At 44.7% G+C, this 20,824-nt stretch overlaps 1 protein-coding gene across 1 annotated transcript in view; it reads right to left on the bottom strand.

Moving 5' to 3' along the window:
* LOC126267423 (nephrin-like) overlaps positions 1 to 20,824 on the bottom strand; it is a 1,327,372-nt gene that overhangs the window by 125,769 nt on the left and 1,180,779 nt on the right. Inside the window, exon 13 of the mRNA XM_049972675.1 lies at positions 17,092 to 17,243. Within this exon, the coding sequence (XP_049828632.1) occupies positions 17,092 to 17,243 (152 nt within the window). The remainder of the gene's footprint in view (positions 1 to 17,091; positions 17,244 to 20,824) is intronic.

The following is a 20,824-nucleotide window of genomic DNA, read 5'->3' as shown; positions in this document are numbered from 1 at the left end:
GTCTACGCGTTAATGATAGAATCTTTTCAACAGGATAACAAAGCAGTGGTACCGTTTGCAACAGTTTGAATATTATGAAATTCGTTCAGGAGTCGATGTTGTGAGTTTTCATTATTTTAACATGTGCGTTGTGAATGCATTTGGCCACACAAATGAGGTCTACTGGAGATGTAACATTAGTAAGATAAAAGTAAAATAAAAGTAATACTGGAGTAATACTGGTAGCCTTACAAGTCAGCCTTTTTAGCACTGTTAAGTGGACAGGTCGTTGGAAAAAAATGTTATGAGGTGTCCTCAATGTAAATCAATGTAGTGAAATTTCCGTAAAGTTAACAGTCAACCTGACTGTTTCAATGGACTCTCGGAAACCAGTCCCTCACGCCCCTCATGCTTCTAGCCTGGCAACAAATCACTTCTTCCACTTTCGTCGGATGAGAAATTCTTTGCATGGCACGCCTTTAGAGAACGATGGAGAGGAGTATTTGTGGTGGAACTTTTCCCAAACGGCTGAAATATGGGCTTCCATAGCGAAGATTTACGCCAAATAGGAAAACGGTATCACTGATTTAAACACAAGATAAAAACCCGTATAGCGTCAGGTCCAGAGAATGTGGTGCCCAGTCGAACACGGCCATGTCAGTGAAAGCTACACGTCCCACCCAGTTACGTGGCAACGTCTCGTTCGCATAATCTTGTGCATAATGACTGTAGAAATCTGGAGCCGTACAGTCTTCTAGGAGGACGAAAGCACTTCTACCAGTTTCGTATTGGGAGATTTGTCTCAACTGCGCTATGTGGACACAGTTCTGTCTTGTTAGTACAGAACACGTTAATAGTATCTGAATCGCGGGCGAATTCGACAGTTGCGAGTCTCTGTCACAGACGTGTGTGTATTGTGCCGCTTGACATATTGCGAAAAATGAAAAATTGATCTCTCATTGAAGATTTATTCGTCTGCGAACTCGTCATTTTTGTATGGTTCTGCACATCAACGCAGGATTGCAGACAGCGCCGTTTGTCGTCATGGTTTATTGCTTGCAGGAGCTGCAGTTTGAACGGCTTCACTCTCAAGCGCAAACTAAGGTTTTTCCAAATTTTTGGCAGAGGCTATACTCGATGGTACACTTTGTGGGACATCACATCAGGTCCCTCAGACGCTCCATTCTCTGTTCTGGTACGCGCTGTAGGCCCGAACATTCTGCAGCGCACAAAGAACCATCCTCCTTCAATTTATTTTGCCACTTTACTACACTGCCGAAGTCTACTGCCGCCTTGTGAAATTTGTCATGGAAAGTCTTCACATTCTCATTATCCATTGCGTATGGCCACGGGATAATTCTACTACACAAAATGCTTTCGCTGTTTGATTCGCTGCCATTTTCAGGAACTAGGTTCGGCGCATCCCTGTCAGTGGTGATCTAGACTTGGTTGTCGGCACCAAGCTAAAAAAAAAAAAAAAAGGAAAGAGTTGCTGCGAGAGATTTTCTTTCACATACATTATCATTTACTGCGTCATATTTAGCCTTTCACTCATAAGGTTTTTAAGTGATTCGTGTATTTTACAATTACACAGTAAATTCGATTACAATACTTTTCTCTTGTGTACTACGTATAGTAGATATTATTCTTCCGACAGCCGGACGGAGTGGCCGAGTGGTTCTAGGCGCTGAAGTCTGGAACTGCGCGACCGCTACGGTCGCAGGTTCGAATCCTACTCGGGCATGGATGTGTGTGATGTCCTTAGGTTAGTTTTTTTTTGTTTTTTTTGTTTTTGTTTTGGTTTTGGGGCGCATAACTGCTATGGTCATTAGCGCCCGGTCTGTGACTTAGGAAACGGTAAAAAACGAAAATGGAAACCAGCAGCAATGGGAACGAAACTCAAAAAATTGGAGAAACTAAAACCAGGAGGAAAGCTTAAAAATCCAATACAGAAAGGGGTTGGTTATCCCCAAATAGAGCTTAAAATGACTGACGTCATTTTACTGGCACTAATAAAATCGGGAACGAAATCGGCCGAGCGCGTGTCATCTGCTAAAATGGACGATATATCAGGCGACAGCTGTAGACGGGCGCGTAACGGAGTAAAATAGGTGCACTCAATTAAAGGTGTCTTACCGTCCACAGCTGGGAGCAGTGGGGACAGGGGTGGGGGAGGATCGCCACTTAAAAGATGTCGATGGCTAAAAAGACAGTGCCCTTTCCGGAGTCTGGTTAAAATTACCTCCTCCCGACGACGCGTTCGGGAGGAAGAGGTATAAGCACAGGGAAGGGCTTTTACGTCTCGCAATTTATTATGGGGAAATGTCGACCAATGTGCGTGCCATAAAAGAACAACACGACGACATAAAACACTCCATAGATCGGCGAAGGGAATCGATCGAATAGCTGGCCGAAGAAGAGAGACTGCAGCCTTGGCCGCTATATCGGCCGCCTCATTTCCACAGATACCAACGTGTCCTGGGATCCAGAGGAGCGCCACCAAGACGCCCCCCAAATGGAGCAAGTACAGGCAGTCCTGAATCCGGTGGACCAGAGAGTGGACAGGGTAGAGAGCTTGGAGACTGAGGAGAGACCTGACAGAATCTGAACACATAACATACTGTATCCGCTGATGGCGGCGGATGTAGTGGACAGCCTGGAGAACAGCCTAAAGCTCCGCAGTATAAACCGAACACTGGCCAGGAAGCCGAAATCGATTTGGGGTGTCGCCAACAATATGGGCACTCCCTACACCTAACGATGTTTTCGAGCCATCAGTGTAAATAAACGTGGCTTCCTTTATTTGTGCACAGAGAGCAGTAAATGCCCGACGATAAATAAGTGAAGGGTTACCATCCTTGGGAAATTGACAAAGGTCACGGAGCAGGGAGATCTGGGGACGGAGCCAAGGCGGTGCTATAACCCCAAGTTGTCAAGAAGATTTCAGGAAAGCGGAAGGAAAGAGAATGGAGCAGTTGACACAAGCGGCTCCCGGTGCTAGTAGGGAGGAAGGGTGGTCTGCATACCCTACATCCAAGGAGGCGTCGAAAAAAATGTCATGGGCCGGATTAGCAGGCATGGAAGACAGATGGCTAGCATAACGACTCAGTAGGACTGCCCGCCGATTGGACAGCGTAGGTTCAGCAGTCTCAGCATAAAGGCTTTCCACAGGGCTGGTGTAAAAAGCTTCAGACACTAAACGTAATCCACGGTGGGGGATAGAGTTGAGCCACCGAAGAATAGACGGCCGAGCAGAGGAGTAAACTATGCTTCTATAGTCCAATTTCGAGCACATTAAGGCGCGATAGAGGCGGAGAAGGACCACTCGGTCCGCTCCCCAGGAGGTACAATTCAGGACGCGGAGGGTGTTGAGGGATCGCAGACAGCGAGAAGAAAGATAGGAAACGTGGGAGGACCAGCACAGTTTTCTAACATAACACCCAAGAATTTAGCGACGTCCGAAAGCGGAAGGTTGACAGGTCCTAGATGTAAGGCGGGTGGGAGGAACTCCACACGACGCCAAAAATTAACACAAACGGTCTTACTGGGAGAAAAGCGGAAGCCTGTTTCGAGGCTCCAAGAGTGGAGGCGATCGAAACAGCCTTGAAGACGTCGTTCAAGAAGGCTGGTCCGTTGAGAGCTGTAATAGATCGCAAAATCGTCCACAAAGAAGGAGCCTGAGACATCGGGAGGGAGACAGTCCATAATTGGATTTATGGCAATGCCAAACACTACAACATTCAGCACGGAGCCCTGGGCTACCTCGTTTTCTTGGGAGAAAGTACGGGAGAGAGTGGTGTTCACCCGCACTCTAAATGTGCACTCTGCCATAAGTTGGTGAAGGATGCCTGTACTCCAACAGGTATCGTATGCTCTCTCCAGATCAAAAAATATTGCTACTGTTTGGCGTTTCCGGAGAAAATTGTTCATGATATAAGTGGAGAAAGCAGCAACATGGTCAACTGCAGAACGATGCTCTCGGAAACCGCATTGGGCAGGTGTTAAAAGACTGCGGGACTCCAGCCACCAAGCTAAACGGCAATTAATCATACGCTCCAAAACCTAACATACACTACTGGTGAGAGAAGTGGGGCGATAGCTAGAGGGGAGATGTTCGTCCTTTCCAGGTTTCGGAACAGGAACGGCGATAACTTCCCGCCAGTGTCTGGGAAAAGTACTGTTGGTTCAAATTCGATTATAAAGGCGAAGGAGACTATGGGTTGATAAATGCAGCAACATTTGGATGTGGATAACATCCAGTCCTGGGGCGGAGGAGCGAGAAGAAGAGAGTTCATGTTGGAGTTCCCGCATGGAGAAAACAGTATTGTAGAGTATTATATCTTTCGCGATTTCGAGAGGAGAAAACAAGAGGTTGCACTTCCGCTGGACGTTTCTTCGGGAGAAACGTTGGCGGGTCATTTGAAGAGCTCGAAATCTCAGCAAAGTGTTGACCCAATGAGTTAGAAATTGCGACGGGGTCCACTAACGTATCATGCGCGACAGTGAGCCCAGAGACCGGGGAGAAACTAGGCGCGCCAGATAACCGACGAACCCTACTCCAAACGTCCGAGGAGGGAGTGAAGGTGTTAAATGAGCTAGTAAAGAATTTCCAGCTTGCCTTCTTGCTATCGCGGATGACGCGACGGCATCGCGCACGGGACTGCTTATTGCGGATACAGCTGGCCAAAGTAGGATGGTGGCGGAAAACGTGAAAGGCACGTCGCCGCTCACGTACTGCGTCACGGCACGCCTCGTTCCACCAAGGAACTGGGGGGCGCCGGGGCAATTCGGAGGTGCTTGGTATTGAACGTTCCGCAGCTGTAAGAATAACTTCTGTAATATGAGTGACCTCATCGTCGACGCTAGGAAAGTGACGGTCATCGAATGTCGCTAGAGACGAAAAAAGTGTCCAATTAGCTTGGGCAAACTTCCAGCGTCTCGGGTGCATATATGGCAGTTGTGGATGCAATCGAAGGAAACATGGAAAGTGGTCACTCGAGTGTGTATCACCTAGGGCGAACCATTCGAAACGCCGAGCTAGCGGAACAGTACCGACCGAAAGGTCCAAATGAGAGGAAGTTGTCGTGCAGGCAGACAAAAATGTAGGAACCCCAGTGTTGAGGCAAACAAGATCCGCTTGGTGGAAGACATCTAGCAATAGTGAGCCACGTAGACATGGATGTAGAGATCCCCAAAGCGTGTGGTGGGCATTGAAGTCCCCAACCAGCAAATAGGAGGGTGGATGCTTACCGAGAAGATGAAGGAGATCAGCTCGTGCCATTGATGTGCACGATGGAATGTATACAGTACAAAGAGAGAAGGAGTATTCAGGAAGGGAAAGACGGACAGCGACTGCTTGGAAGGATGTGTTTAAGGGAATTGGATGATAATGGAAGGTATTATGAAGAAAACTCATGAGTCCTCAGAGGGGAGATCAAATCGGACTGACTGAAAATGGGGGAAGACAAAGCGGTCGTGGGGACGCAGCTTTGTTTCCTGAAGACAGAAGATGACCGGCGAGTAGGATGGGAGGAGGATCGTCAATTCATCCCGATTGGCTCGAATGCCGCGCATATTCCAATGGAAAATGGACATAGGGTGGACAGATAATTGAAGAATGTGGCCAAGGTTGCCGTCAACTCAACGACTGCTCAGAGCTAGCGACCGACAGCGTAAAACGGCACTCAGCCGAAGGCAAAAGATCCTGATCCATAGGTTGTTCAAGAGCAGCTCCTGCCCCCAGCGATCGGCCGGTTGATTGGCCGCCAGCAGAGCCCTTGGCGACACAGAAGACGGCCGAGGGCGGTTACTGCCAGGTCGTGCTGTAGATGAGAGATGCCGTGGCGGAGAAGGAGAGGCACTGGGTTTCTTATTAGCTTTCCTGGAACCTTGATGTTTAGATGAAGGAGGAACCGATGGTTGTGAAGTTGGGGTACGCAAAAATTCTTCACGAGTATGCTCTTTTTTGGAAGTCCGGTTGTCTGACTTTGGGGTTAGAGATTGAACAGAACACGATGAAGGGTGAGCCATAGATGGAGCTGGCGAAAGTGGGGAGGTTGAACGGGGGATCTTTGCGCTGGCTGATCTAACGACCGTGTCACTAAACGTGAAATCACAAGTCTTTGTGGCCGCCTCATTTCTTGGCCGAGGAGAGGCAAGGACAGTGCTGTATTTTCCTGTCTGAGGCACAGTGGGCTTTCGACTTGCGAATAATTTTCGAGCAGCAAAGGTCGACACCTTTTCCTTCACTCTGATTTCCTGAATGAGCTTTTCGTCTTTAAAAATGGGGCAATCTCGAGAAGAAGCAGCGTGGTCACCCATACAGTTGATGCAACGAGGGGATGGTGGTGGACGAGCACCCTCATGGGCATCCTTGCCACACGGAACACATTTGGCTGGGTTGGAACAGGACTCGCTGGTGTGATTGAACCTCTGGCACCGATAGCAACGTGTAGGGTTTGGGATGTAGGGTCGAATGGAAATTATCTCATAGCCTGTTTTTATTTTCGATGGGAGTTGAACTCTCTCAAATGTCAAGAAGACAGTATGGGTTGGAACGATGTTCATGTCAGCCCTTTTCAGAACTCTATGAACAGCTGTCACGGAATGGTCAGACAGGTAGTGCTGAATTTCCTCGTCAGACAATCCGTCGAAGGAGCGTGTATAAACGACTCCACGTGAGTTGTGGAGAAGTGAAGTACGCAGCAATTTTGGTGCCTGGAGGGCACTGACTGTTTCTAACAACAAGGTGCCATTCCTTAATCTGGAACAAGACTTTACAGGACCTGTAATTGCATCGACACCTTTTTGAATAATGAAACGGTTGACTGTGGAAAATTCGTGACCTTCGTCAGATGGAGAAACAGCAAGGAACTGTGGCAACGATGAAAGAACTGTCTGTGGCTGAGACTCAATGAACTTACGCTTGTGTGTAGACAAAGTGGAAGATGAGGAAACCATTGCGGAAGAATCCCCCATGATTACCGGCCTCTCCGATGGCGCGCTCCTCCCTTGTGGGGGTCCTCTCTGAGGGCACTCCGGCCTAAGGTGATTGTTCACACCTCAGGACACACCTCCCGACAAACGGACGGAGGGACCAATCGGCACTTTCGGAAGGTATCAGCTCGGGTAATCACCTCTCCCTGGGCCTGGCCATTACCAGGGGGTACGTACATGTCCTACCTGTCTACCCGGGGTGGGGAATTACACGTTACCCCGTCACCGGCTATGCACGAAAATGTGTGGGTCGGCCTTCAGACACGCACAGGGAGGAAGAAAGAGAAAGGAAAAAACAAAGAAAGGGAAAGGAAAGAAGAGAGGTCTCAAATGCCGCAGTGGAGAAAAGGGTAAAGAGAAGAGGTAAGGAAAAGAGAAGGACAAAGGATGGATGAAGACATGCTAGCAGAGAAGGTGAAGAATGTGTGACAGTTTCGAGCGTCCGTCTCCGGACATAGGCACAGACCATACTCCCAGATGGGAAGAAAGGGAAGGAAAGAGCCAGAGGTGAGGGGAGAGGGGGCGAAGATGGGGGATAGGGAAGGATGCGGAAAAGGAAGGTATGCAGTTTGAAAAGGAAGGAGTGCCACATTAACTCGGGGTCCCGTGCTCGGTACGCATGTATCCACAAAAGAGTTGTGGACCCCTTGGGGGGCTTAGGTTAGTTAGGTTTAAGTAGTTGCAAATTCTTGTAAACTCTGGGGACTGATGACCTCAGATGTTAAGTCCCATAGTGCTCAGAGCCATTTGATCCATTCTTCTGGCATGTGTAAATAAAGAAATAAATGCCGATTCTGCAATTCTGCTTGTTAGTATGTCATCGAGTAACACAGAGGTGATATATAGCACCTCATAAGGAATTTTTCTAGCTCCTCTGGTGTTATTAATCTGTGTTAGCCGCACTGGGTAGCCGCGTTGTCCAGTGGGCCTTGCCAGGTTTCACAGGGCTCCACCATCGGGGAGGTACGAGTGCTCCCTTGGGCATGGCTGTGCTTGTTGTCCTCAGCGTAAGTTAGTTGAAGTTAGATTAAATAGTGTGTAACCCTAGGGACCGATGACCTCAGCAGTTCGGTCCCATAGGAACTTACAACAAATTTCCGATTTCCAATTAAAAAAGTTAATATATCTTAAAAATTTAGCAGACAGTCTGAGCAGCCCTCTTATACTGTTTGCAGATGATGCTGCCATTTACTGTCTAGTAAAGTCAGAAGATCAAGACAGCTGCGATATGATTTAGACACGATAACTATCACGTGTGAAAAATGGTAATTGTGTCTCTGAATAAGAAAAGTATGACTTCATCCACTTGAGTACGAAAAGAAATCCGTTACATTTCGATTACACGATGTATCAGACAAACTTAAAGGCCGTCAGTTCAACTAAATAATCAGGAATTAAATTTGGGAATAGCTTAAACTGGAACGATCACACAGATAAATTTTGTGGGAAGGGAAAGCAAAGACTGCCTTATTTGCACAACCATTGGAAGATGTAACAGGTGTGGTAAAGAGAGTGACGCGGGTAAGATAACTAATTTGGGATGGCAATGATTAGAAAAGAGGAATTTTTCGTTGCGTTGGTATTGATTGACTTTCTCCTCTGAAGGACAAAATACGAGGGATTTCCGGAAAGTATGGTCAGCAAAAAATTATGTTAGAACTCTTTTAACTTTTTAAATAAAACAAACGAATCTTGTTCTTCATGTCTATATACTCATATTTGCAGCCATCTGCCTCCAGAACAGTGGTTACCAACATTTCTTATTCCACCTGAGTACAATCAGACTTAAGCCCGTTCCCCCGCCCTCCCCCCTCTCACCATGACATCTACTGCTCCCTTCCTTTGCACTGTGACCAATTTTAGAATCTAACTAAAAAGTAGAGCAAAAGACTTTTCTTCGAAATCTTTTATTTTTAAAGTGATGAAAGATGTGAAAGACATATGATATTTAGTGTGTGAGAGTCAACGACTCTCTCTGTGTGTGTGTGTGTGTGTGTGTGTGTGTGTGTGTGTGTGTGTGTGTGTGTGTGTGTGCGTGTTAGAAAGAACGATGAAGCAATTTACAGTATATCGCAATTGCTAGCCACAACTCCTTCTCAGATAAGAAAGCTAACTACCCATCGTGAGCGTAGACACTTGGCAGAAATCATACTTCCCCCACATTACTTCTCTTCATTACTGGACTTGCTTGACCAGCACTCTACAACCCCATTTAAAATCAAACAAGTTCAGATTGTGTACCATACTTACTAGTTTAGAATCACTTGATTGTTGGGACCTCTTACTTCTGAACTGGCACACACTGGACGACTTCAGGCGATCAATGCTTTGTGTCTAACCAGTCTAATAATAATAATAGTGATGATAATAATAATACTGTGTGCATCATTATTTAGTTACTCCTGTGTCGTGCTGTCAGTTACTTCATTTATCTGTTTCCAAGCGAATAACCAAGCACATTCTGGACGACTTCTGGTAGTATCTGCAACGTGGAGAGGACATTTTCTTGGCATATTTAGCATTAGTTACGAAAATGTTTAACTTTCATCAGCAGCAATGTACAGGGCAAAGTATAACGCATATGTGTAGTGGGTGTACCATGTGAGGAACCTGTAACCTACACCGTATTAATGCTAGTAACTGAGAAAAAGTAATTATTGATAACTTTATACAAACAATACTAGAGTATTACAAAAGTGTGATGATAGCAATCATCTTCCGAAAATAATTTAGTTTAGTGACTGAAAGAGAACCGAATCATTGAGGTCTTATGCCTCAGAAAATTTCATTTTACCCACACTGGGTAATAAAAAACGAGGATGGGAACCGGTGCGCTCGAAGACTTCGAATTGTAGCGTGAAACATATACATGTGTTTAAAGTAACCATGTCGTTACGTGAGAAACCATATGCTGTAATCAAGTTTCGTATTCGAAGAGTCGGTTAATACATGAAGCACCCTCTTCTTATGCATGACAATGCCACACCACATCGGAGTGTTCCAGCACCAGCAAGAATCCGACGCTTTGAGCTCAACTGTCATCGATTATACTTCACATGGTCCCCACTCAGCCCCAACCGATTATTCATGTGTTTGCAGGTCCTAAAGAACACCTCTGTATACTTTACCTGTAAAGTGAAAGAACGGTGCAAGCAGAAGCGGGGTTCTGATTCCGTCAACGAGGTCAAACATTCTAAATCAAGACTGAGGGAATCAACAAACTGGTTTCTCGTTGGCAGAAATGTGGTTGACGGCAGCTTTAGCATGTTGAAAAATGAATATGTATACATGAAGAATATAGATTTAGACTTTTAATACCTTTTTCTTTAATTAAAAAGTTTTAATAGTTTTTACGTAAAAACTATAGAGATCCTACATTTCAGCATGCCCTCGTAGTTAATGATGTTAAGAAAGTAAGTGACACTAATACGTTTCCTTGAGGCACATCCGTTTACTTTTCTACATGAAACGTCTAGTGCAGATATTGTGTACTATTTGACACAAATATATAGAGCCAATCGTATATCAATAAAAACATAAAAAAAATTCAAATCTTATTTCTTAGTCGACGATGTCATACAGTGTGAAATCCTACTGGAATACTAGAAAGGCAAAAGCCAGTTGTTCATCTGCATATACTGTTTGAAACACACTGCATAAACTGTTTGAATCACACTTTCATAACTTTTTCTTAACTTAAAAAGATTTAATAGTTTTTCTGTAAAAACTGTGGAGACATTACATCTCAGCATGCCCTCGTTGTTCAAAAAATGGTTCAAATGGCTCTGAGCACTATGGGACTTAACATTTATGGTCATCAGTCCCCTAGAACTTAGAACTACTTAAACCTATTTAACCTAAGGACATCACACAACACCCAGTCATCACGAGGCAGAGAAAATCCCTGACCCCGCCGGGAGTCGAACCCGGGAACCCGGGGCGCCCTCGTAGTTAATGATGTTAAGAAAGTAAGAGACTCTAATACGTTTCCTTGAGGCACATCCGTTTACTTGTTCTACATTAACCGTCTAGTCCACGTAATGTGTACTATTTGTCAGGAATATATTGAGCCAATCGTATGTCAATAAAGACATTAAAATAGGTCAAACCAGTGTTGTTAGTCGACGATGTCATACAGTGTTAAGACCTATCGGAATACTAGAAAGGCAAAAGCCAGCTGTTCATCTGCACAAACTGTATGAAAGACACCGTGTATGTACAAGACAACTTTTGTTTTACACAAATGGTTTCGCGTTAATCCGGATTCATTCAATAAGAGGTTCTCCTTTTCCAGCAGGAATATCATAATGTTGGAACTTATAGTATTTACTAGAGACAGATGTGAAAATTACCGAAATATCAGTTTAATGAGTCACGGATGCAAAATACTAACGCGAATTCTATACAGACAAATGGAAAAACTAGTAGAAGCTAACCTCGGGGAAGATCAGTTTGGATTCCGTAGAAATATTGGAAGACTTGAGGCAATACTGAACCTACGATTTATCTTAGAAGCTAGATTAAGGAAAAACAAACCTACGTCTGTAGCATTCGTAGACTTGGAGAAAGCTTTTGACAATATTGACTGGAATACTCTCTTTCAAATTCTGAAGGTGGCAGGGGTGACATACAGGGAGCGAAAAGCTATTTACAATTTTTACAGAAACAGAGTCGAGGGACATCAAAGGGAAGCAGTGGTTGGTATGGGAATGAGACAGGGTTGTAGCCTCTCACCGACGTTACTCAATCTCTATATTGAGCCAGCAGTGAAGGAAACAAAACAAAAACTCGGAGTAGACAATAAAATCCATTGACAAGAAACAAAAACTTTGAAGTTCGCCGATGACATTGTAACTCTGTAAGAGACAACAAAGGACTTGGAAGAGAAGCTGAATGGAATGGACAGTGTCTTGAAAGGAGGATATAAGATGAACAACAACAAAAGCAAAACGAGTATAATGGAATGTAGTCGAATTAAGTAGGGTGATGCTGAGGGGATTAGATTAGGAAATGAGACACTTAAAGTAGTAAAGGAGTTTTGCTATTTGGGGAGCAAAATAATTGATGATGGTCGAAGTAGAGAGGATATAAAATGTAGACTGGCAATGGCAAGGAAAGCACTTCTGAAGAAGAGAAATTTGTTAACATCGAGTATAGGTTTAAGCGTCAGGAAGCCATTCCTGAAAGTATTTATATGGAGTGTAGCCATGTATAGAAGTGAAACATGGACGATAAATAGTTTCGCCAGAAGACAATAGAAGCTTTTAAAATGTGGTGCTACAGAAGAATGCTGGGGATTAAATGGGTAGAACACATGACTAATGAGGAAGTATTGAATAGGATTGGGGAGGAGAGAAGTTTGTGGCACAACTTGACTAGAAAAAGGGATCGGTTGGTAGGAGATGTTCTGAGGCATCAAGGGATCACCAGTTTGGTATTGGAGGGCAGCGTGGAGGGTAAAAATTGTAGAGGGAGACCAGGAGATGAATAAACCAACAAGGGAACCTCCCCATCGCAACCCCCTCAGATTTAGTTATAAGTTGGCACAGTGGATAGACCCTGAAAATCTGAACACATATCAATCGAGAAAACAGGAAGAAGTTGTGTGGAACTATGAAAAAAATAAGCAAAATATACAAACTGAGTAGTCCATGCGGAAGATAGGCAACATCAAATATATTCTGAGCTCTGGAGCGCCGTGGTCCCGTGGTTTGCGTGAGCAGCTGCGGAATGAGGGGTCCTTGGTTCAGGTATTCCCTCGAGTGAAAGGGTTTAATTTTTTATTTTTAGACAATTATTATCTATCCGTCATCACTTTTTTTGGGAGTGATTATCACATCCACAAGAAAACCTAAATTGCGCAAGTTAGAAGAATCTTTTTACCCATTCGCCAAGTGCACAAGTTAGGTGGGTCGACAACATATTCCTGTGGAGGAATCGGTTGATCTAGGGCCTTGCGATCAAATGTTTTCGGTTCCCATTGGAGAGGGACGTCCTTCCGTCTACTAATCGTACGGTTTTGCGGTGCGGTTGCAAAACACATACACTAAACTTATTACAGTGAGCAGAGACGTCAATGAACGAACGAACAGATCCTAACTTGGCGAAAATAATTAAAATAAACTTTTCACTCCAGAGAAGAATTGAACCAAAGACCTCTCGTTCCGCAGCTGCTCACGGTAACCACGGGACCACGGCGCTCTTGATCATACATTGTCCTTGATGTTGCCTATCTTGCACATGGACTACTCAGTTAGTATATTTTCCTTACTTTTTTCATAGTTCCTCACAACTGCTTCCTGTTTTCTCGATTGATCTGTGTTCAGTTTTTCAAGGCCTATCCACTGTGCTAACTTATAACTAAATCTGAGGAGGCTGCGATGTGGAGGTTCCCTTGTAAGCACATTCAGAGGGATGTGGGTTGCAGTAGGTACTGGGAGAAGAAGAAGCTTGCACGGAATAGAGTAGCTTGGAGAGCTGCATCAAATCAGTCTCAGGACTGAAGAACACAACAACAACAATTGCCAGAAACGAACGTCAGTGATATAATTACGCAAAGGTTTGAAAATGTTCTTTATGTGAACACATTTAACCAGCGTGCGATTCGTCTGGTCCCATAGGAAACTGTTTGCAAGTAACGGTGGAATAATGCAAGCGAGCTCAGAAATTATGCTAATCATACCACCAATTTCTTCAAGAGTTCCATGCCTGCAAATTTTGTACAGAATGTTTTTTTATACACACAACAACAAATCCCCTCAGAGTACAGTAAATTTTTGCTCTTTCATAATCAACTAAATATTCAAATTCTCTCCGAGTGGAATTGTTATTTCATTCATAGAAAATTTACAGTACCCGTCGCTCATGCGACTGCATAATACAATGAGGTGACGAAAGTCATGGGATAGAAATATCCACATGCACAGAATGTGTTAGCACCACATACACAAAGTGTAAAAGGGCAGTGCATTGGTGGAGCTGTCATTTGTACTCATCAAATAAATGTGAAACGTTGTCCGACATGATTTCCATTATCATGTGCGTCCACCACTTACAAGTCTGAAGGGCGATAGAGTGCCCTACTGGATAAGCACCGCACAATCCACAGTTCGCCGATGTTCACGATCACAGGTCGTACGACGTTAAGTATCCGTCTCTGAACGAAGACATAAGGAACAGTACATTTCCGAAATAGCCAGGAAATTCAATATTTAGAGAGACACAGTGTCAAGACTGTGCCGAGAACAGAAAACTACAGGCCTTAAGTCAGACCACGGACAACGCAGTAGCCGACTGCTTTCAATTAACGACCGACAACAGCGGCATGTGTGCGGAGTTGTCAGCCCTAACAGACAAGTAAACACTGCGTGAAATAACTGCATAAATCAGTGTGGGACTTAACGACTAACGTATCCGTTAGCACAGTGTGGTGACATATGGCTTTAATGGGCTATGGCAGTAGAAGACACAGGGGAGTGCCTTTGCTAGCAGCACAACGCCAACACCGCCTCTCTTGGGCTCGTGACCATATCAATTGAATCGTATACGACTGGATAGCCGTGACCTGGTCAGGTGTGTCCCAGTTTCAGATATTAAGAGCTGATGGTAGTGTTAGAGTGTGGCGCAGATCCCACGAAGTCATGGAAACAAGGCACTGTGCAAGCTATGGTGGCTCCGTAATGGCATGCCCTGTATTTACATAGAGTGGACTGGGTCTTCTTGTTCGAGTCAGTCAGTCATTGACTAGAAATGATTATGTTCGGTTACTTGCAGACCATTTGCTACCGGTCATGGACATCACAGTCCCAAAAAGCGTTGGAATTTTTGTCGACGACAATGCGCCATTTCAGCGCACCACTATTGTTCGCGATTCGTTTGAACAACATTCTGGTGGACAATTCCAGTTAATGATTTGGTCACTTGTTGCCGAAATGAATCCCATCGAAAATTCATGGAACTTAATCGAGTGGTCAGTTCATGCATAAATTGCTGCACCGGCAAGACTTTCGCAAATGTGGACAGCTATTAAGGCAGCGTGGCTCAGTATTCCTGCAGGGCATCTACGACGAATTGTTGAGTCCGTGTCACATCGATTTGCTGAACAACGCTGGGGAATCCGAGGTCTGACACGATATTAGGAAGTATCCCATGACATTTGCCACCTCATTGTATATCGAGAATTCTCATCCCTCTATTCTCTCATTATGTTCTACAGGCTTGCGATGACTGGTCAATAGACTCGTGAAAGTCTTTCATTCTACATCTAGATCCCTACTCGGCAAGCCACCTGGCGGTGTGTGGCGGAGGGTACCTTGAGTACCTCTATCGGTTCTCTCTTCTATTCCAGTCTTGTATTGTTCGTGGAAAGAAAGATTTTTGGTATGCGCCTGTGTGGGATTTAATCTCTCTCATGTTATCCTCATGGTCTCTTCGCTAGATATACGAAGGAGGGAGCAATATACTGCTTGACTCCTCGATGGAGGTATGTTCTCGAAACTTCAACAAAAGCCCGTACCAAGCTACCGAGCGTCTCTCCTGCAGAGTCTTCCACTGGAGTTTATCTATCATCTCCGTAACGCTTTCACGATTACTAAATGATCCTGTAATGAAGTGCGCTGCTCTCCGTTGGATCTCCTCTATCTCTTCTGTCAACCCTATCTGGTATGGAGCCTGCACTAGTGAGCAGTATTGGAGCAGCGGTCGAAGAAGTGTACTGTAAGGTACTTCGTTGGTTTCCGGACCGCATTTCCTTAGAATTCTTCCAATGGATCTCAGTCTGGCATCTACTTTACCGACGATTAATTTTGTGTGGTCATTCCATTTTAAATCACTCCTAATGCCAACTCGTAGATAATTTGTGGAATTAACTGCTTCGAGTTGCTGATCTGCTATATTGTAGCTAAATGATAAAGGATCTTTCTTTCTATGTATTCGCAGCACATTACACTTGTCTACATTGAGATTCAATTGCCATTCCCTGCACCATGCGTCAATTTGTTGCGGATCATCCTGCATTTTAGTACAATTTTCCATTGTTAAAACCTCTCGATATACTACAGCATCATCCGCAAAAATCCTCAGTGAACTTCAGATGTTATCCACAAGGTCAATTATGTATATTGTGAATAGCAACGGTCCTACGACACTCCCCTGCGGCTCACCTGAAATCACTCTTACTTCGGAAGGCTTCTCTCCATTAAGAATGAAATGCGGCCTTCTGTTATCTAGGAACTCTTCAATCCAATCACACAATTGGTCTGGTAATCCATATGCTCTTACTTTGTTCATTAAACGACTGTGGGGAACTGAATCGAACCCCTTGCGGAACTCAAGAAACACGGCATCTACCTGAGAACTCGTGCCTGTGGCCCTCCGAGTCTCGTGGACTAATAGCGCTAGCTCGGTTTCACACGACCGTCTTTTCCGAAACCCATGCTGATTCCTACTGAGTAGATTTCTAGTCTCCAGAAAAGTTATTATACTCGAACATAATACGTGTACCAAAATTGTACAACTGATCGACATTAGAGATGTAGGTCTACACCTCTGCACATGTGTTCGACGTCCCTTCTTGAAAACGGGGATGACCTGTGCCCTTTTCCAATCTTTAGAAACGCTACGCTCTTCTAGAGCGTCTGACACAAACAGCGCTGACACCACGATTCTGTCGAACTGAAGGGAGGTGGAACCACCGAAAAGTGTCACACCGCAATACTCAACGAAATGTCGCTCTGTACCGAGCACTTCCGGTGAAGAGCGAGCGAAGCCGAGAGATTTCGAGTTTGTTACCGCAAGCGTCCCACATAACTAGCCGATGTGAAGTCTGGCACGCCGTGGTTGGCCCTGGTTTACGATGTTTCACATGAAAAATCCGGGTGTATTACTTTTAAGGACGACCTCGAAGTTCACAGTCACCGTGGTACAAAGGGCGAAATAATCTTCGTAATAATAGAAGAAAAAATCAACGGTCAGACAGAAAGATTAAAGTGTTCATTTTTTTCCGTGCGATTTTAGAGAATGGGACGGTAGAGAAACAGTAAAGGTGGTTTGAAGAACCCTCTTCGAGGCATTTAGGGGAGTACAGCAAGAAATGATGTGCATGTAAGAGGTACGTACCGTCTGGCGCAGCGTCCAGAGCCTGGGCGCCTGGTAGAAGGGCCCGGTGTTGTTGCGGTCAGCGCCAGCGACGCCCGGTACCAACTGCGGGTGTCTCGGCGCCGCGTCGTTCCCAGGGGAGTCCTGCGGGGTGGCGCCGGCTGCGACCACACCTGCCGGGCACGCCGCTCGTTAACACCCACTCTTGGCACCCGAGAGAAGTCCCCAAACGTACTACACTACTGACGTGTTGATGAAATAGGTTTTTCAATGTTTATGCATGTCGGGTATCACCGTTACAAATTTATTGAAGGACTTCCATTCCCCTCCATAAAGCAGCATATTTCGGCTGTTAGCCACTGGCGACAGCAACGTCTTTTACTCGTCCCTTTACAATACACGGTCAGTCACGTTAACCTGACCACCGCCTACTTTCGACGTCAACGTGCAATGACCAATCCGCTCGATATAAAGATCAGAGAACAAGCGACATGGTACTGGGTCAAAAAGAGAAACAGAGACAAGATAATCGAACTAATGGGGATTCACGTGGGAAACAAAATGGAAATCAAACGCAGGGGGTAAGAGCTTTGGCAAGAACAGTGGGACAATGAAGAAACCGGTCGCAGAACACATGAATTACAGCCCAATAGCAGCGTGTGAGTGCAATTAAAATATTTGAAGCCTTCAAGAGGACTGCCGCACTTTCTTACGGGTCACGGACCCTACCCTGCATACCTATGCCGGTTCGGGTAACGGGCTATACCAGCGTGTGACTGTGGGGCCACACCAGGCACCCCACAACATGTGGTGTATTAGTGCCACGTCTGGGATTAGGGGGAGAGTGCGCCTTTCTTACCGATTCAGACACTCACCGAATCCGACATTAGGTTATATATTAGGTTAGATTAGGATAAACTAGGATAGCAACACTAGTATAGTACTGCAGCGATCAACAACTCCGGGCCAGCCCGGTGCCAAAGGCATGTTCACCGGGCTTAGCTCGGTGAACATGGCCAACAACGCAGGTTTATACAACGCTGGCACACCTGTAACGCTGCAGTAAGAAGTAGATTACCATAAGCAGTAACAGGCTAACGGAATCTAGACTCAATAGTAAAGACCATAGTGTGAGCAGAAGAACTAACCATAGAATAAGCTGTAGTAATAACACTTGAATTGTATCAATTAAGACCCACTAATTGTTTCAGGTGGTGAGTTGTTCATGTATCATATATATTGAAGAATAATTTTTTTTAAATGACCACTGACAGACGGCAGGTGGCACCACTATCGTAGGAGGGAACACAGGAAACAGCTCTGATCTTACAGCCGAACCACTTCACCCGCCGTCCTAGTTACGCACGAACCTAAGACAACCAAACTGTCCTTCTGTTTAACAGTCTTTTTTATCCTGCTATTTATTAATACTAGTGAAATAATGAAATGATGGTACCCTATTGAGAGTTGCTTTAATCTGAAATGCAAATAAATAAGCTGCTTATTTTATCCAAGTTTTGGATAACAGAACATTGTCATTTTGGCGCGCAACTTCGAAACGCAGCAGCCAATAGCGGAGCACCACAATTTAGGCGGTCTTTCTCACAATACCCGTACCGAACAAACCATCTGTCACCTGTACCTCACATCACATTACGCCATCTTGCCAGAGCTGCCTTTCCAACCGTTCTAAATAGGCCTTCTTGTAGCCGAATATGATTGATGCGAAGCTAGAGATAATAAAAGGGAAGCATGATAACGCTAAATGATGGACGCTAGCTTATTGACAAAAAAAATTATGAATTCAAAGACTTAGTAATTCAGAGAAAGGAGACCAAAGCGAAATACATTCTGACTTCATAAAAACAAACTTAAAATGAACATTTATACTAGTATAATGCACTTACATAAAGCTGTCAGCAGTACTGCACAGTGCATACAATATCTAAATTTTGACCACTAAATTAAAAATAAATTTACTGATTATTATTGACTGCACTGAGTCTGGTTTGTAGAGCAAAGTACGTCAACTTACCGCGTGCTACCTCTAAGACAGAGAGCAATATACGCCCATTTAATCTGGTTTCATCTATGTATTGTAGCAGTATTTCGAAATAGCATAGGCATGTACATATACACTGAACTGTTAAAGAACCTGGTACATGCATGCGTATTCAAATACAAAGATTTGTAAAGAGGCAGAACACGGCGCTGCGGGTGGCAAGGCCTATATAGCACAGCAAGTGATTTGCGCAGTTGTTAGATCGGTTACTGCCGCTACAATGGCAGATTACCAAGATTTAAGTGATTGGTGTTATAGTGGACGCACAAGTAAACGGTCACAGCATTTCAGAGGCAGCTCTGAAGGGGGACTTTTCCGTATGAGCATTTCACGAAAGTAAGGTGAATATTAGGAATCTGGTAAAACATCAAATCCCCGAGCTCGCTGCTTCCGGAAATAGATCCTGCAAGAACAGGACCGACGACAACTGAAGAGAATCGTTCAAAGTGACAGAAGTGTAACGCTTCCGCTAATAGCTGAGATTTCAATGCCATTAACAAGTGTCAGCGTCAGAACTATTCACTGTACATCATCGATATGGGCTTTCGGAGCCGAAGGCCCACTCGTGTACGCTTCATGAGTGCACGAAACAAAGCTTCAGTCCTCGCCTGGGCCCGTCCACACCGACATTCTACTGTTGATGTATGGAAATATATTGTCTGGTCGGACGAGTCTCGTTTCAAGATATATCGAGCAAATGAACGTGTACAGGTTGTGTCTGTGGGCCCTACTTGTCATCGGAGGTTTAATCAAGCTGGCGGAGGTGTGGAGTGTGTGCAGTTGGATTGGTATGGGACCCCTGATAAGTCTAGATATCCCTCCGGCAGGTGACACGTACGTAAGCATCCTGTCTGATCAGCTGCATCTATGCATGTTCATTGTGCATTCCAACTGACTTTGCAATTCCAGCAGGACAATGTGACACCCATATGTCCAGAACTGCTACAGAGTGGGCCCAGAATTATTGTTCTCAGTTAAAACACCTCCGCTGGCTACCAATCTCCCAAGACATGAACACTTTTGAGCATATCTGCATATCGTGCAACGTGTTCTTCAGAAGAGGTCTCCGCCCTCTCGTACTCCTAATGATTTGCGGACATCCCTGAAAGATTTGTGGTGTCAATTCCCTCTAGCACTACTTCAGACATTATTCGAGTCCTTTCCCACGTCATGTTGAGGCATTTCTGCACGCTGGCGGGTCTCTACAAGATATTAGGAAGGCGTACCCGTTTCCTTGGCTCTTCAGTATATATAAAATATTGAGAAACGGTGAACTACGGGCCCCATTTCAGGAAAATGACAATCAGCTCTTCGAAATGTGAAATTATTTGATAACACTTTTCCCGAAAATCGTTCTACATGTAGCCACCTTGCCGTTAGATTGTTGCATCGTGCCTGCCCAACAAATAAAATGCATATCAGCTAACTCGTTTACATTGTAATCAAAGACAATAAACCTGTAGTCCTCAGTAGAAGGTTTCATGTAAACACAACATAAAAATTATTAAAGTATTGTTTGGTTACAGTCCATTGTCCTTTATTAATGTTAAATTCCAGTTTACGATTAAGGATAGTGAGTAGGGCGTTCGTTGCGAAGCGACAGTTTCTCAGTGGTTCTGAAATATATAGGCATTGGTACTAAAATCATACTCTATGTAGTAAGAACTTCTAGAGTAGCAGCTGGAGGCCCCT

This window comes from Schistocerca gregaria, chromosome 4, assembly GCF_023897955.1.
Source record: "Schistocerca gregaria isolate iqSchGreg1 chromosome 4, iqSchGreg1.2, whole genome shotgun sequence".
Taxonomy (NCBI): Eukaryota; Metazoa; Arthropoda; class Insecta; order Orthoptera; family Acrididae; genus Schistocerca; species Schistocerca gregaria.
Note: the sequence above shows the minus strand (reverse complement) of the source record. Positions and strands in the feature narration are given on the sequence as shown.